The following is a 17,186-nucleotide window of genomic DNA, read 5'->3' on the forward strand; positions in this document are numbered from 1 at the left end:
CGGGGCCCGGCAATGCGCTGGAGCCCCCTATAAACTTTGCTGGGGACCTGCAAATGGGGGTGGGGGGTGGGGGTGGGGGGGTGGGCGCTGAGCTAGTCCCTGAGGGAGTCAGATATCTGAGCCATCTGGTTAGGGAGGGGCAGCAAGCTGCACTTCAGAGCCCTTTAGAACGTGTTAGAGCCGCTGAAGACATCCGCAACCCAAGAAGGCAGCAACACATCTTAAATGTGCAGTGTGGTTCACGAGTTTTCATGTCCAGTATCCCACGCCACACCAACATCTCGGGTGTCAGCGGGGAGAATTTAGGATCCCCCCTGTACCGTTACAGAAAAATACAGTGCAAAGAGGTCAAGTGACACCTGAGGCCAGTCATACGGCCGGCAAGTGGCAGAGCCCAACTAGAATCCAGACCAATTGCACCCGTCCGTCCATGCCTGGGGCTCTGTCCTCAGTCACTGCAGCAGCCCCCTTTGGAGGAAGGGAGGATCTGGTCCGTCTCCTCCAGATCCGTGCTCCCCCACCATGAGTAGGAGAGGCTGCAAAGAGCAGGCCTCTCCCAGCAGCCGGCCTCCCCCAGCAGCTGATGAGAATTGCAAGAACCAAGGCTCCTCAGGCCCACCCCACCCTGAGCAGTTTGGCGAGGGCGGGAGCGGGGAAGGGAGCGCTCAGCCAGAAACAAGCAGGACTGACAGCTAGCGCTTTTCCTGAGGCATGTGGCTGCCCCGGGGCCTCTGGGGCCTCGGCCTGGATGGCGGAGCTTCAGAATGTAGGCTTTGCCGACCAATTAGCTATATTCCCGAAGGCAGCCACCGAGGGGGGAACCTGTAGCTGGGAGGTGGGGGGTGGGGGAGAAGGGAAAGCACAGCGGCGCTCAGCGGAGAGCGCACGATGGTTCGGCTTGTTTTCTGAGTTTGCCGTTGTTCGCAGATGCCCCGTGTGCCCACGGCTGAGTCTTCCTCCCAGCTCCCAGTCCAGGGCGCGGAATGGCGGAACTGGACCTGCCCTAGGCGATCAGAGGGTCCAATCCCTCAGTTTATTTTTTACTTTTTTCTCTCTCATTTTTTTAATTAAGGTATTATATATATGTACATACCTTACCAACCCCCCCCTCCCATACATGCCCTCCCTCCCCAGAGTTTTGTGTCCATTGGTTATGCTTATATGCATGCTTACAAGTCCTTTGGTTGCTCTCTTAGTTCCCCCAAATCTCCTTACCTTGCCCGCTGTAATTTGACAGTCTGCTTGTTGCTTTAATGTCTCTATATATCTATCTTTTTGTTCATCAGTTTAATGAGGACCCCAGGCACCCCAAGGAAAGCGACCTGTCCACGTGCACACCTTTGGGGAAGGTCTGGGAAGAGACCTCAGGTCTCCGGGAGGCCAGCCTGTGCTTGTTCTGGTGAACCTCAGGAAAACCGGGAAGGCAAAGCCCCCGGGCACGTGAGGAGGAAGTGAAAGGTGGAGCGGGAGGGTGGGGTGCAGAGAGAAATAGGGGCGGCCGCCCAGCAGTGACCAGAGGGCTTCCCTCCACCCCAGGCTGCCGCGGGCACCTACCTGCTCCAGGGGGATGACGAGGAAGGAGCCGCCTCCGGCGCTCTCGGTGACGATGGCCAGGAAGCGGGCGTTGACAGCACAGAAGTGGTTGTCGTGCACGTTCTTGGTGATGGGGATCCCATCGAAGCAGTGCTCCCGGTTGGCCACCTTCCCGTACACGTTCCGGAACTTGGAGCTTCGGTACTGCGGACGCCAGGACATCTGTGAGGGGCCGGGAGAGGCGAGGGTCAGGCTGGCCACTGCTCCCCGAAGGCCCTGGGCCGGACGCCGGAGGAGAGAAGCTGCTTCCCAGGCAGGCAGGGGGCGGCCCAGCCCTGTGCTGCCCTCAGGACAGGGAGAGGGGAAGGCACCTCCGGGACTGTGCGCCGGACCCTGTGCTAGAGGGCTTACTTTTTAAATAAAGGACTCCACGCGCGAAGACTGGCTGAGGGTATTCACACACTTCCTGCTCTCAGCACACACACCCATCCCACCTGCCAGAGAGGATGAGCGTCCTTTCTCTGCCGAGGGACGTGCCAGGAGATAGAGCAGACACTCCACCCAACAACCAGTACGCGCTGCCTCTGTGAGCCAGAAACTGCTCCATCAGCACGGGAGGTGCAGGCCGGGAGGCTGGGCGATCGCAGGGAGAATGCTGCCCATGGCAAGGGGCCCTCTATCTGAATAGCCGCCCGTTATCCTCTCCGCCTCTGATTCTCTCAGCTCCTAAGCCACAAGTGCCCCCTCAGAAATGACCCACGTGTCATCATCACTGTCCCCGCCAGGCACAGACGGGGGAAGCGGCCTGACCAAGGTGATCCAGCTAAGGAGTTGGACCAGGAACACAGTTCTCCTGGCTGGAAACCGCAGACTTCCCGCCATGGCAGACTGCTATGCATGGTTTTGGGGGGAGAGGGGGGTTGTTTTTTTAAATATATTTTATTGATTTAAAAAAAATATATATTCTATTGATATTTTTACAGAGAGGAAGGGAGAGAGATAGAGAGCTAGAAACGTCAATGAGAGAGAAACATCAACCAGCTGCCTCCTGCACACCCCTTACTGGGGATGTGCTCACAACCAAGGTACATGCCCTTGACCGGAATCGAACCTGGGACCTTTCAGTCCCGAGGCCGACGCTCTATCCACTGAGCCAAACCGGTTTCAGCAGCTAGGCATGGTTTTGCTGTATCAAAATCACCTGGGATGGGGAGGATGCTGAGCCTCCCTCCCATGTTATCTGTTAGAAATGCGTATTCCTGGGTCCCAGTCCAGACCTACGGAATTTAATATTTGGAGGATGCGGCCCAGAAATGACCATGCTTACCAGCTCCCTGCAGTGAGATGGAAGTTTAGGAGCCCCTGTTCTGGAGAGGGGAGTGGTGCCCACCATCCATGACACAGGTTCCAACCAACCAACCAACATCAACTGACCAGCTGGTTCCCAGCGCACCCTGTCCCGTGCTGCGTGCGAGTGAGGACCGCCCGGGCTGCCCGCAATGGAGTCCGGCCTCACTGTAGGATGGCTCCCGCTATGGGGGACCCTACAAATGGATGCTGTCACAGGGGAACCCCTGGCAGCTACACATCCAAGCAGGAGGAGCCCCAAGTGAGCACCCAGCCCGGGGCCTGACGGGCAGCGGGAGCGCAATAAATGCTCTGTAAGGGGAACACACTTCCAGCCTGGCTGTACCATTGTCCATCGCCTTCCTTTCCTGCCAAACCGCCTGATGCGCCCTGAGCCTCTCACCCGGTCTCAGGACGGAAAGGGGAAGGCTCACGGCTTCCCAGGAAGTTTCCAAGGAGAGGAGAACAGAAGGACACACAGCCACGGAACCAGGAAACCGACTCTGGGATCTGCCTGAAAACAACACTTTGCATTTGCTTCAAATCAGGCCCGGAGCTCGGGCACAGAGGCCCCTTTCCTGGAGGAAGGAGGTCAGAGCCCATGCGGAGAAGCACAGGGAGGCTCCTCACCTTTCTCCCCCCTCTCCCCGCCCCCAGCCACCCTACCTCCCAGCCTCTGCCCACGCTGCAGCCCCCCTCCCTGCAGACCGCTCCCCAGGACCACGCAGGACGAGTCCTGCTGTGAGGCAAGCGGCCTGGCTGGTCACTCTGGGCCGCGTGAGCTCAGGCAGGCCCCTTCCTCTCGTGTATCTGACTCCGCACCAGGATTGCATCAGCGCTTCCCAGAGTGGAGTCTCAGGGGCCTTTCCATAGCACAGAGATGAAAGGTTTTTAAAACTACATGTTTTTATTGATTTTTTTAGAAAGAGAGGAAGGGAGAAGGATAGAGATGTAGAAACATCGATGAGAGAGAAACATCATCAATTGGCTGCCTCCTGCCTGCCCCGCACAGGGCATCGAGCCTGAACCCAGGCAGGCGTCCTGACCGGGAATTGAACCCGTGGCCTCCTGCTTCCTGGCTCAACACTCCACCGCTGAGCTACACCAGCTGGGCCAGGGGTGAAGTTCTTAATTGTAGTCGTTATGTGTTTATTTTAATTTGCACTAAGAAATATAACGTGCCTGCCAAATCCATGATTTCACAGATACTATTATTAATGAGGCTACGTTTAAAAATAATGAATCACTTCAAAGAAAAAACAGTATGAAATAGTCTGGGTACATGGGCCCAGCAAAGATTCAATCTGATAAGGAAGTGCTGGAAATGGCTCGGTCTCTTCCAGGCAGAGAGTCCCGAGCTTCCAGGGAAGAGAACGGAGGTGGCCATATTGCTCATTTCAACCTCCTGTTACTTGCTGGTGCAGTTCTGGCCTGGAATGCCTTCGCCCCTCTTCTCTGCCCAGCTCAGCCTTCCCTTTCCCAACTCACCCTGACTCCACCCCCTCAGAGCCCTTGCACAGCTACCGTGTTTCCCCGAAAATAAGACATCCTCTGAAAATAAGACCTACTTACAGGTTTCCTTCTGAATGAAATATAAGGCATCCCCCCAAAATAAGGACCCCCTAGGCTAAACATGAGAGATTTGGTCCACTGATTCTGAAAGAAATGGAGTCACAAGAAATTCACCAGGAAATTCAGGAATTGGGTTGTTATGACGATGTTCCAGAAGATGATGACATGGTTGTCATTGAATAAATGAGTAAATTCTTGATACTGTAGGATTCAGTTTGTCTGGTTTGTGTTGACAACTACCGTACTACCGTACCGTATACAGATAATAAATTTCCTTTATTTTCATTTAACAATAAATGTGTACCGTATTATTCTTCATGGAAAAATAAGACATCCCCTGAAAATAAGACCTAGCGCATCTTTGGGAGCAAAAATTAATATACGACACTGTCTTATTTTCGGGGAAACAGGGTAGTTACCTCCCACACGACTGGGGCCAGGGACAGAGCCTGTAACCAAGGCACACGCCCTTGACCAGAATCAAATCCAAGATCCTTCAGTCCACAGGCCAATGCTGTAATCACTGAGCCAAACCAGCCAGGCTAAAAGAAGTGCTATAAGGGAGGCCAGAATCCCTACTGCCTCCAATTGCGTGGACGAGTCAATGCCAAGTTGCCATGCTCACAGCACGGGCCTGGCAAACCTCTGGATGCTCACTAAATAGAGCAGAATAGGAGGCAGGATAAGCCGGCTGGGCACTGTGTAAAGCGTGTGTTCCTCACACACACACACACACACACACACACACACACACACACACACACACAAGTGTCCATTGCAAACACTCCAGAGCCTTATAGGCTGAAGGGCCATGTCTGAGCCCAGGCCTCAGTCCCAGCCTGCATCCACCATGGCCGGGCCTCCTGGGAAACGTGTTATTCCGGAACTCCTGGGACAGGAGGGCTGGCCACACTCTCTGCACTACATGCAAGTTTTCCTGTGTGTGGGAGTGGGGGGTGGAAGGGTGGGGGGGAGCTTGCAGTAGCCAGCCACCTGCGTCTATTTGCACATCTGACTTCACTTCTTCCTCCTCCACCTCTCCTCCACCCCTTCTCCTTCCTATTGTTCCCCGGTTCTTTCCATGTTGGCCCACTCCCTGCCCTTTCTTCCCTCTCGTTGCCTGTCCCCCTAGCTCCCATTCCTGCGGGTACAGCCAAGAGGCATTGGTGGCCTGGGCTCCCAGTGGGCACACTCACATTTTTGAACACATTCATGTTGCCCCCCCACAGCCCAGCCAGCAGTTCTGAGCTGGATGTTGCATTGGGGGCGGGGGGGGGGGGGGGAGACGGGAGGGACGCAGAGGCCTCAGGCTGGGGGCCTGCCCTCAGCTGCCATGTTCTTCAGTGAGTATGTCTCCTGGGGAAGGCTCTCCCCGCCCAGTAGATTCTAGGCGAACACAGGCTTGCTTCCTGGGAAAAGTGGAGAGTGTCTTTCCATGGGCTTTGTCCTCAGCAAGCCTGGCACTGGCCTCTCCCCACTGGCTGGTAGACCGGCTGGATCTCCATGGAGATTCTCTGTGCTGGGCCTTTGGAAGGATGCTGGGTGGAGGCTGGGCCCTTGCTTACCGATGGTTTTTCCTCACTGAGCCTGCAGCTTCCCCCCAGGACCTCACTGCAGGGGCACGGCAGGGCCCGAGGGACTCTGGGGCCCTGTAGATCTGCTTTCCATCCACTCCTGCTCACCTTGAGGAAGACAGTTTGCCTCTCTGCGTACCAGGTGCTCCATTTCTAAAATGAGACCCATAATTTCTAAGTCTGTGTGGTTGTTTGAAGGATAAAAATGAGATAATTTAGGTGCAAGGTCCCGTTCAGGAGAAACGATCACTGCTGCTCCCGTGAGCCCTTTCTAGTGAGAGGTGCCCCAGCAGCACCACAAGCATCATTCAACAGACACTGGGTGGCAAGCAAACTGTAGGGTTACAGGAATGAGAGATCCAGGAAGGCGGGGGAGGGGGGGGCAGGAGGGCTTCCTGGAGGAGGGGTCCCTCACCTGCTCTCAGAGAGCACCAGGCAATGTGCACACCCTGGTTGGTCTCAGAACCCACCACCAGGACACTACAGGGTGCTGGTCTACGGTGGGAGACAGACTGGGCCACGCTCAGTCAGCAAGCACAGGGCTGATTTTAACCTGTTCTTTCTGACTCTGCAGTGCATGCTGTTTGCTCCAACTTTTTATTTCAACATGCGGAAGTAAACACCATCTAGGTGAGTTATCATTTTGCCATGCTTGTGTGTGTGTGTGTGTGTTTGTGTGTGTGTGTACTTCTTTTTTTCTTTTTCCTTTATGGAATCCTTTAAAAGGAAGTTGCAAACATCATGACTGCTACCCCCTATTGCATAGCATGCATTTCCTACAAAGGACAATTTCCTAATTAGCACACGTCATGATGACCACATCTAAGAAAATTAACATTTTCCTTGATACGATCTAATACCTGGCTCATGTTCAAAATTCTCCAAAATGCCTTTTACAGCTAGTCCATCTTTTGAACTCGGGAGGGGAGCCACATGGCTCCCGCGTGTTTCATTTGGTTGTGATCTCTCTTTTGCCTCCTTTAAATCTAGAACACTCCCATATTATTACAGATATGTATTTTAAAGGGACATTGACTTTTTAAAGACACGAAGTCAATTAGAAAATGTTCCAGCAATCTGTCTCATGTTGCTTGACGGCATCTTTGAAATCATTCCTCTATTGCCCAGAAACTCCAGGAGTTGGGTGCAGAGCCTTGCGTGCAGGCTGAAGACACTTCGTTGTCCATCAGTTTTGCTGGGGGTGAGGCTGGGAGGTGGGGACAGAGGAAACGTCCGAGCACACACCTGGCAGGGCTAGCGACCATGAGGGCTGGCAGGCAGTGCCAAGGCTGTTTTGGGGGGGGGGTGGACAGAGGCTAGAAGACCAGGCCAGCTCCTGGCACAGAAGTGGCCAAAGAGGGACGTCGGCAGGGCGGTGTGACTGTCCCACCCGCGGTTCCTAAGGGGCTGACTTCACTCTGAGGTCAGACGCACGGGGGTGCAGGCAGGGAGCGGAGAGGCTCCGCCTGACTCTGCCGAGGGAGGAGGCCGTGCTGAGGCCAGGCTAGAGGAGCTGCAAGGCCTCAGAGGGGAATCAGAGGGGGCAACCAAGAGGTGACCCGGCAATCTGGCCTTTTGCCCTTTGCCCTTTGCCCTTGCTCCCAAACCCAGCTCACATCCCGGTGGATTCCCTCAGCTAGTCAAGTGAGGCCAGTCACTCTCTCAACTTTTCAGGACAAAATGGAGGCACATTTGAGCTTCCCGAAAGGAAGGACTTACTCAGTGGTCAGAGCTGCCTGAGATGGAAAGGCAGCTGCCTCGATAGATAATGAGCTTCCCAGCCCTGGAGGGAGCAGAGATTCAGGAGGGTGACCTCTCGTTAAGGGTTAAGTGGAACAACGGATGGACCCAGAGGGCCTTCCCGCCCACAGGTGATAGAGCGCCTCTGCTTTATGCAAAACACGGTGTTGAGACAGAGAGGAGCATAGGGAGCCAAGTGCCTGGAAGAGACCCTGGTTCTGCCACCCTGGCCAGGGACCAGCCCCTTCTGTAAAGCAGGGACCACAATGCCTGCCTGGCTGGTTTGCTGTGACCCTGACTGACAATGGCCATTAGGGCAGTTGCTCTCTCCTCCTAGGGCATCCCACAGAGCGGATGAATGCTCTGCCTCTTTTAAGCTGTGGTTATGTATGTTTTCTCTCTCCTGCTACTAGATGATAAGTTATCCAACCATCTGTATCCCGGTGGCCCCTGTATAACCCCATGCCACCCCAGGCCTAGTCCAGGACTCCTGTCTGGCAGGAGACACCTAGGGTCTCTGGTTAATAACCTCTCAGTCCAGAGGGAGGGCAAGAGTGAAGGTCAGGCACCAGTGCCCGGTCCCTTAGATGCTGTGGGTGCAGCCTCCCTCAGAAGACTTCAGCTGAGGTTCTGAGTTTCATTTTCAGGATGATGCTCCATCCTTTTCCCCAGGACAAGGGTCTGGTCCCCACCCTTCCTCCATGACCTCTTCTGGGTCCGAGCCTTTGACTGCAGTGTTTGTCCTTCTGGTCACGCAGCCCCATCTCCTCTGAACAACCTGCCACCGAGGCCTCTGCGTTCAGTACGGCGCTCAGGCTGGGGCTGATGAGGCCCTCGTCGCTGACAGCACAGCATCAGCAAGGGGACAAGTGCCTGCGGAACTGCCCTCAAACTTCTCCCAGCTACAGCCATGACCCTCTCCAGACACCCCCCTCATTGTCTATCTCCCCCAGCGGACCAGTGGTCAGAACTGGGCAGATACTACAATTCCATTGAAAACATATAATATACACGTTACTATAATAATATGAGGTCAGAGGATTTGTAAGACTAGCTGAAAGTCCCAAGCTATGAAAGTTGCAGAGCCAAGACTTCAGCCAAGAACTTCGGACTTTTAGTCCACTGCTCTCCTCCTTCAGCCTCTCCACCTGAACTCATACCCCCTCCACCCCCCTCACACACACACAATGTTCCATATAATACAGGGCAATGCACAAAAGTGTAAAAAAAACTGTACAGCCGGTGGGGTTTTGAGAGTCAAAAAGACTCCATAGGTTTCTATCTTGCCTCTGTCATTTGTTAGCTGTGTGACTTCAGACTAGTTACTCAGCCTGTCTGAGCATCAGTTTTTTTATCTGTAAAATGGGAACAATGTCACCCAGCTCACTGGATGCAATGAAGTGGCCGAATGCAATCTGCCTGATGAGGTGTCTGGCCCAGGGTGGGTGCTTGCCATATACTTGTTCCACCCTCTCCCCTTCTCCTGGAAGGGAGAAGCTCTGACCTCAACTGAGTGTTTACTTGGGAAAGCCAGGCTCTGCCTGGAGGAGGAGGGGGCTGGGCCAAGGGTCAGGGGAAGGGAGGGAGGGGCTCTGGCCTCCAGATGTGTGCAGCATCTGGGCCCACTCCTGGGAAATTCCCTTTGAGCAGATCACTCTCCCTCCAGGAGTGGGAGGGCCCGGAGGAAGAAGTATTCATTTTGCAGCTGGATGGCCCTTAAGCCCCTTAAGAAACGGAGGCTGGCAGATCTCTCTTCTGAGATAATCACTAGGCACACTCCACAGGGAGGCAAATTGTAGCCTGTCCTCCGATGCCGAAAATGATTTATTGTGGCCAGTGGCAGCGGGTGCAGTTTCTAGATGACGATGACTAAAATCCAGTCACTTAACTGGAACACAAAAATGTTTGAGGGCAGTTTTTCTCTCTTCTCTGGCTCAGGTGAGAGGAGAGCACACGACTGCATCCTCGGAGAGCTGTCCGCCGGGGGACCCCGGAGACCTGCCTCTATGGGGGCCCCTCCCTGTCCATTTGCTGCCAGAGAAAAGCTGGCATGTTCCGTCCTGTTTGGGTCACTAACTGTGTGGCCTGGGACAAGTCACCCTCCTACTTCAGGCTCAGTGTCCTCTTCCATGAATGTGGGTGTCAACCACCCTTACATCCTAGAATCCTTGGAGGACATGAGGACACAGATACTCTCATGAGGATCTCTGCTGAATTCGCCCAGAACATTCCGGGTCCCTGAGCAATGCCGACCACCTGGCCCTCCTCCACCCGAGCCAGCTCCTCGTCCCCAAGCCCCGGTCTGGGCACACAGGAGGGACACTGAGCATGTTCCCAAACGAGGGGGCAGGAGTGAATCACCCAGGGCCCCGAGGAGCGTGCCAGGCGGGGCAGGAACTACCGATGCCTCTTTCAGTTTCCTCCTGTGCAGAACGAAGGGACAGGATCTTCTCCTTTGAGCAAGAGAGCTCCTAAATGGACAAAGTCAGAGCTGTCTGTGTTCACGTCCAGGAGGAAGCTGGGACTTCAAGCCATGCACCTGGGACTACACTGTGACACGTGATCTGAAAACCTCGGTGAGGAAAGATGGCCAGCTACTAACTCACCAACTCGCCATGGGCCCTCCGCACATCTCTCCTCCTCCCACAGCAGGGGTTTGGCCCAAAAGGCCCACCATCTAGCTCTGCCATCCCATGGCCTAGCCCCAGACCCTGAGTTCTCACCAGTTTCCAGGACCTCTGAGACTATGTTGTAGCCGTTCAAGAAATCCCCAGCAAAGAAGGTAGACCACACGTCTCTTCAGATGCCTCTGATGGCTGGATCCCCCAGATTTGGTCCTCCAGGGATCCAGGAAGTCCTTGAAGGCCTGCCTCTGGATTCTTTGACCCCTACAGCACAGCCGAGGGCAGCAGTGGAGCAGGATGGAGGGCTGACTCACTGCGCCCGTGCCCGAGGCCGGAGCTCACAGCTCAGCAGCACAGGGTGGTTAGGAGGGAAGGCTCTGCAGCCAAGGGACCTACATTAGCATCCTGGCTCCACATCACCCAGGCCCACCTGGAGGAGTCCACAAACCTCTCTGAGAGTCCACTCCTTTTATCTGTGACACCACCTTGTGAGGATGCTGTTCCTTCTCACTTCCTTCGGGTCTTTTCTCTGAAGTGACCTCTCAAGGAGACCTTCCCCAAGCACACGTCATTATAGACCACACCAATAATTTCACTTGTCTAGCTGGCACCTTCTCCTCCACTAGACTGGCAGCTCCAGGAGGGCAGACTATTGTCCCTTCTATTCGAGGCTCCATCAGCAGTGCCTACAACAGTCCTTGGCACACGGTCAACACTCGAAGAGTGTACCTGCCCGTGGGCCCAGGGCAGTGGTGTGCTGGCAAACGGTTACTGACCAGCATTCTGTGGGAGGGGTGGGGAACCCTGGATTGCAGTGTCTGACAATTTCCAGGGTGAAAATATCCCCACCATGGCTGATTTCAAGGTACCAATGTGGCAGCACTGAATGTGTACTTGGGCTACAGTTAAATGGCAATGGGAATAGGACAGGAAAAGAGGTAGAAGCCATCAAGTCAGGCAGACGGATTGACATTGGAGGCTACACACTCTGTGGTCTTTCCCATTCCCCTCGGTACAGCCTCCCCCAGACCCCTGGTCCGGTGACCCCCTCACTGGGCTGTGCAGCAGGATTCTCTGAGGACCATGTTGCAAATGCATGTAACTGTGGACACCAGCGTGTGAGAATATCTGCTCTAGCTTATGTGCCTAACAGTATGTGCACCATCCCATCTGCTAGCTACTAGTTACATCAAATTAGTGACTGTTTACATTCTGATTAATTAAAGTTACATCAAATTAAAAATTCAGTTCTTCTATGTTTTATATCTTGATAGAAGTATAGGTTACACAGGGGTATGTGTTTATCAACACTGAGGGTATACTTAAGATCTCTGTGTTTCACTTTACGTAAACTGTATCTTAATAAGGTACTTTTTTAGACAACAACAACAATTCAGTTCCTTATAATCAGATTAAGCACATTTCTAGTGTTTAATAGCCACACATGACTGGTGGCTACCATATTCAACAGCACAAATTACAGATCATTTCCTTCCCTGCAAAACAACTTCTATTGGGCAGTCCTGGGAGAATATTGATTAGCCCCCAAAGTCACAGCCTAGAATAAAAATATCAGACTGAACCCCCATACCTAGGAGTTCCTGGCTGAGAGGCACAGGGACCAGGGAAGGTCATAATCTGTAGTCACTCCCATGACTTTCTCTCCTCCCTGAGCATGTGTTGCATGCCCAAGTTCCAGGCCAGCTCTCTTGCCAACACACAGAGCCCCCCGGAAAAGTCCCTCAGCCTTCTCAACCATGAAATGGGGATTCCTCCCCTCTGCCCAGCTCCATCCTGCCTCCCTCATGCTCTCGGGGATCAAAGTCCGGGGGGAATGAACATGACATGAACAAAGTCCCGTTGGAACATGGGATGACACCTGCTGATGGGAGGACACAGACCCTGCATCCATGGATGCTACACTCTGTCCGTCACCCAACGCAAGTCCAGCCAGACACGAAGTCTGTTCCCGGAGTAGGCTTCCGTCCTGAATCCCCACAGCCTTCCTGCTCTGCTGAGCAGGCTGGGCACGTGAGGGGAGGCTGCGGCCTCCTCCGCTCTGAGCTCTTCAGGAGAGCTTCCCACCTCTCCCACGATGGCCCCTGAGCTGGGAGTATTTCCGGAAGCCCCCAGAGTCAGTCCTGTCTCATCATCTCATCTGACCCTCTTCCTGGCTCATCACACTAACAGCAGCAGCCAACATTTAGTAAGTGCTTGTGCTTGTAGGAGCCAAGCATGTGACAGCCATTACATCCTGTAATCCTTATAATAATCCCATGGAACAGACATGACGATTATCCCCATTTGCTGATGCAGCTGGGCTTGTCCAACGTCACTTCGGTGGAGGAACGAGGATCTGAACTCAGATCCGACCCAGGATCTCTGCTTCCTGTGCTCACTGCCAACCATACTGGATGCTCTTGAGGGCAGAGACAGGGTCTCATTCTTCTTCCTTTTTCCAGGGCTTCCCATTAGTTAATACAGCACTGACAAATAGTTATTAAATACACGAATGAGTGAAGGAATAAGAGGACAGGAATAAGAAGCAGCGACTGTCTTCCCCCTCAAAGCCTCCAAAGCTCCCTTGGTGCTCCCAGAGCGCACACCTTGTCCGCCCCTTACGGGATCTGCAGGATGAGTTACCACTTGTCAGATTCAACCGGGGTGAAAAGCCGGGGAACAAAACGCCTGCCTCTCCCCCGCTTCCTCCCCGAGGCCCAACTTGTCCTACATGTGGTCCTGACACGAAAAGGCTTTCATGGAAGCACAGCCTGCCCGGGCAGCAAAGGGCCCTGGGCCCACTAAAACCCGGCCTCTCCTTTCACACCCTGAGGTGAGGTGACTTGTCCAAGGTCACACAGCAAGGTCGCCTAATGGCCAAGACACCCTGTAAGCCTCCTGTGGGAAATGGGAGGCGTGTGGGGAGAGGGAGGGGGAGGACATGGCGCTGCCATGCTACCTCTCTCAGCAGACAGACGCGTTGCGGTTTCTGGGTGGGGCAGGCCCCGCCCAGGGAAGCACCCACCACTCACCGGGGCTCTGGGTTCTATATTCCTCTGCCCATCGAGGGAGTAGTGGTGGAGCGCAATGCACAGGCCCAGCAGATGGTTTCTATTTGCAGCCACTGAGCCCAGTCTTGCCAGACTCCTGACCTATTTTGAGGAACCGAGGGCCCCGCTGGCCCAGGGATGGCCTCCTACTCACATCCCTTCACCCACAGATTGGCAGAAGATGAGATGGATGGTTCGGGGCCCGTGGAGAGGGGGAGTCGAGGAGGAAAACCTTCGACAAAGGGGCTGGGTGTATGTCTGTAAGTTTGCACCCTGGGGAGGGAATCTGAGTCTCCTGGGGTCTGAGTCTCCCGGAGTCTTTGTGAAATTCAGGCTCCTGGGCCCCATTTCATGCCTACAGGACCCCGCTCTGGGGCTGGGCCGAGGAATCTGCATTTCCACCAGGCTCCCTAGTGAACTGTCTGTGGACCGACAGCACAGGCATTATCCGGGAGTGGGTTAGAAATGCAGAATCCTGGGCTCCACCTGGGGCAGAGGCAGAATCCACAGCTGAACAAGATCCCCAGGACTGCAGGTGTGTTGAAGCTGAGAAAGTGCTCTTCTCCAGTGCACCTCAAATTTGAACGTGCATCAGGATAATCGGGGGAGCTGTTGACACAGATCGCTGTGGGCCGGGCCTGGGGATGTGCAGGTCTAACCGTTGGCAGGAGATGCTGAAGCCGCTTCAGTCCCTGCTCTGTCCGACAAGGAGAGTTCTGCCCTCTGAAGCCCTACCTCTGTGACTTTCCTAAGTCCCTTTACCCTCTGAGCTTCAGTTTTTCCATCTGTAAAATGGACATATAATTCTTACCTTTTCCCTAGGATAGTTGTGAGGTTCTGGTGTGTGTGAAAGTGCTTTGTGAACTACTATACAAATATTATTATACAAATCAATTTGATTAATTAATCAACCAATTAAAAAGGACTTTAGGTGATCTCCTTTGACCCTGACGGTCCCCCTGCCTTTCAGTGGGTCAGTGGGAGAGCTGGGCCTAAAGCAATCCTCGGGGGCTTTATCCTGCATCCCCAGACTGCCGAGCATAAGACCAGGCATGCAGTAAGCGCTCAGTAGGGGCCAGTGGGATTCCACCAAAGACTTCTGGTTCTCAGCCCGATTCTCTTCCCACTGCAGTCTCTCTTGGTTAGGTAAGGCTAAGTAACTTTTTTAAAAAAATATATTTTGTTGATTTTTAACAGAGAGAAGGGGAGAGAGATAGAGAGCTAGAAACGTCGATGAGAGAGAAACATCGACCAGCTGCCTCTTACACACCCCCTACCGGGGATGTGCCCGCAACCAAGGTACATGCCCTTGACTGGAATCGAACCTGGGACCTTTCAGTCCACAGACCGACGCTCTACCACTGAGCCAAACCGGCTTCGGCAAGGCTAAGCAACTTTTTTAAAAAGGTTGTTTGACAGTTGGGGTCAAAAGGCCAAGCTGAGTAGTTGCCTGGCACAGGATTTGCAGTGACACAATAGACTTCAGAGCCAGACTTGAGAGGCCCTCCTCCACTCCCCTCTGCCTCCGTCAGCAAATGAGGAGTCTCACCTGGCTGCCCCGATGGCAGGGAGGTCCTGGCCCAACCCCAGAGGGAGGGAGAGCCCTCTCCTCAAGGACAGAGCCTGAGAAGGGAAACAGGAAGGGAAGTTCATGCTGAGATGTGTGTCCTGATTTTTCACACTTTGGGTTCAAATCTTAGATGCACATGTGCTCAGTGGGTTAAGGGTGGTGCAGAGGATAGCAGGGGTTCTCACCAATGTTTTGGTTGAGATTCTAGAATAAAATAGGCCACTATTCGATGGCCCTGGGCCAAATAAGAGGTGGCCTCCCGGAATTAAGATGGCCAAGGATACTGGCCAGACAGGGTGGAGAGAACCAAGCTGGCCCTGCTCCCTCCAGAGGGAGGACATGGATGATCTAAGAAGCACAGGCCACCAAGAAGCCTGGCCAGCATGACTCAGTGGTTGAGCATCGACCTCTGAACCAGGAAGCCACCATTCAATTCCTGGCCAGGTCACATGGCCGGATTGTGGGTATGATCCCCAGTGTGGGGCATGCAGGAGGCAGCCAATCAATGATTTTGTCTCCTCACTGATATTTCTCTCTTCCCTCTGCCTTCCTCTCTCTGAAATGAATACAAATACATATTGGTGAGAGGCAAGCAAACTGTATCAGAGCTGTAGGAAAGACATTCTAGGCCTGGGACAAGATGACTAGTGACACAGAGGCCCTAATGGAGATGGACCCTACCATCCAGGCCAAAAAAAAAAAAAAAAAAAAAAATGGACCATGAGTTTGTCAGCTGCAAATTTCAATGGCCGATGCCCAAAGAATACCCTGGGAATGGTCAATCAGCCACACCTCAGGGGACATCAGCTAGGACGTATCTAAGGATGGCACAGAGCCAGAGGACCCCCTCCCCTGAATCTGAGGTCACTGAAGCCCGGCCATCTATAACCCAGATGCCTTCGGAACAAAAGCCAGAGGAGAAAGAGCCCTTTGGAGTCACTCAGGCAGAAGCCAAATGACCCCAGAGGCTGGGCCGTTACATGACAAGACTGTTTACATTACTGAGTCAGACTGGCTCCCCTGGATGAGGCTGACTGTGTTTATCACCATGACCCTGAGAAGTGGGGCTCCTGATGAGATCAGATCAGCTTCAGAGAAAGTAAGGAATCTGAATCTTCTTTGCATGAAAGTGGCCAGGGCCGTCTCACCAGGCCGTGAAGGCTGTGCACTGCATGGCTGCACCATGTGGACAGTGCCCCATGGAGCTATGCAATGTGTGTGTGTGGTGGGGGGAGTAAGGGGGACACTGCAAGTCTCTTCACAATGAAGTGGCTGCGGAAGCAGGAGGTGGAGTCAGAGAATTCATCACCATCCAAGAGGCCAGGCTTGAGCAGACAAGATGGCCAGGGGATCCCGCACATGGTAGCTCTGAAACGGCATCCAGCCTTCTGACGCCCGGTCCCATGGCGAACCCTGGGAGGCTGCCTGCTGGTCACTCGCTTGCCTCCCGTTACTAATGGTCAACAGAGAGAGTCTGTTTCTTGCAACCAAGAGAACTCACCTAAGCCATGGGGAGAGACTATGGCCTTCCCAGGGCAGCTGCTCTGGGCCATTCCAGCAGCCAGTCTACACCAGCAAGGGGAAGTCACTCATCCCTGACAGCTCAGGATAGGAGCTCTCCTTGCCCAGGGATCACACTTTCCCCGGAGTGCTCGCTGGTGTTGAAAAGTGAATAAACTGGCCCCCATGTACCTCTGACACTGTTCGAGGACTCACCCTTCCTGAGCACCCACAGCGTTTCCTGGCTGCAGCTCCCGGTGGGCACTTGGTTACACTGGATGGTCTGCTGGGTTCTCTTACGTGGGAAGAGAATGCTCTGCAGGCTCTAAGCTGGGCCGGCATGCCAGCTCTGAAGCCTGACAGTGCAGGGACTTGACATTAGACAGGCCTGGGAGGGTATTCTAGTACCCCCACTTACTAGTTCTGGGCCCCACACATCTTGGACAGGTTCATTTGTTTTCTGGAACTTGCATTTCCATCCGTAAAAATGGAGGCTAGCATACCCACTCCTCAGGGCAGTTTCCACCCTCTCAGTCTCTCTCAGAGTGTCCCGAACACCCTGTCAATAACCAATGACTGGGTAAGACGTGACTGGCCTTTTTGAAGTCAAGCATCACTTCGGAGTGGTTCCATGACTCCGCTCTGGGTGTTCCCTGGGAGCAGTGGGACAGGTGTC

At 53.8% G+C, this 17,186-nt stretch overlaps 1 protein-coding gene across 1 annotated transcript in view; it reads right to left on the minus strand.

Annotated features, from left to right (window-relative positions):
* Positions 1-17,186, minus strand: part of CORO2B (coronin 2B) — a 133,918-nt gene that overhangs the window by 67,033 nt on the left and 49,699 nt on the right. Inside the window, exon 2 of the mRNA XM_036437680.2 lies at positions 1,555-1,755. Coding sequence (XP_036293573.1) covers positions 1,555-1,755 — 201 coding nt within the window. The remainder of the gene's footprint in view (positions 1-1,554; positions 1,756-17,186) is intronic.

Source organism: Pipistrellus kuhlii, unplaced genomic scaffold, assembly GCF_014108245.1.
Source record: "Pipistrellus kuhlii isolate mPipKuh1 unplaced genomic scaffold, mPipKuh1.p scaffold_m20_p_1, whole genome shotgun sequence".
Taxonomy (NCBI): Eukaryota; Metazoa; Chordata; class Mammalia; order Chiroptera; family Vespertilionidae; genus Pipistrellus; species Pipistrellus kuhlii.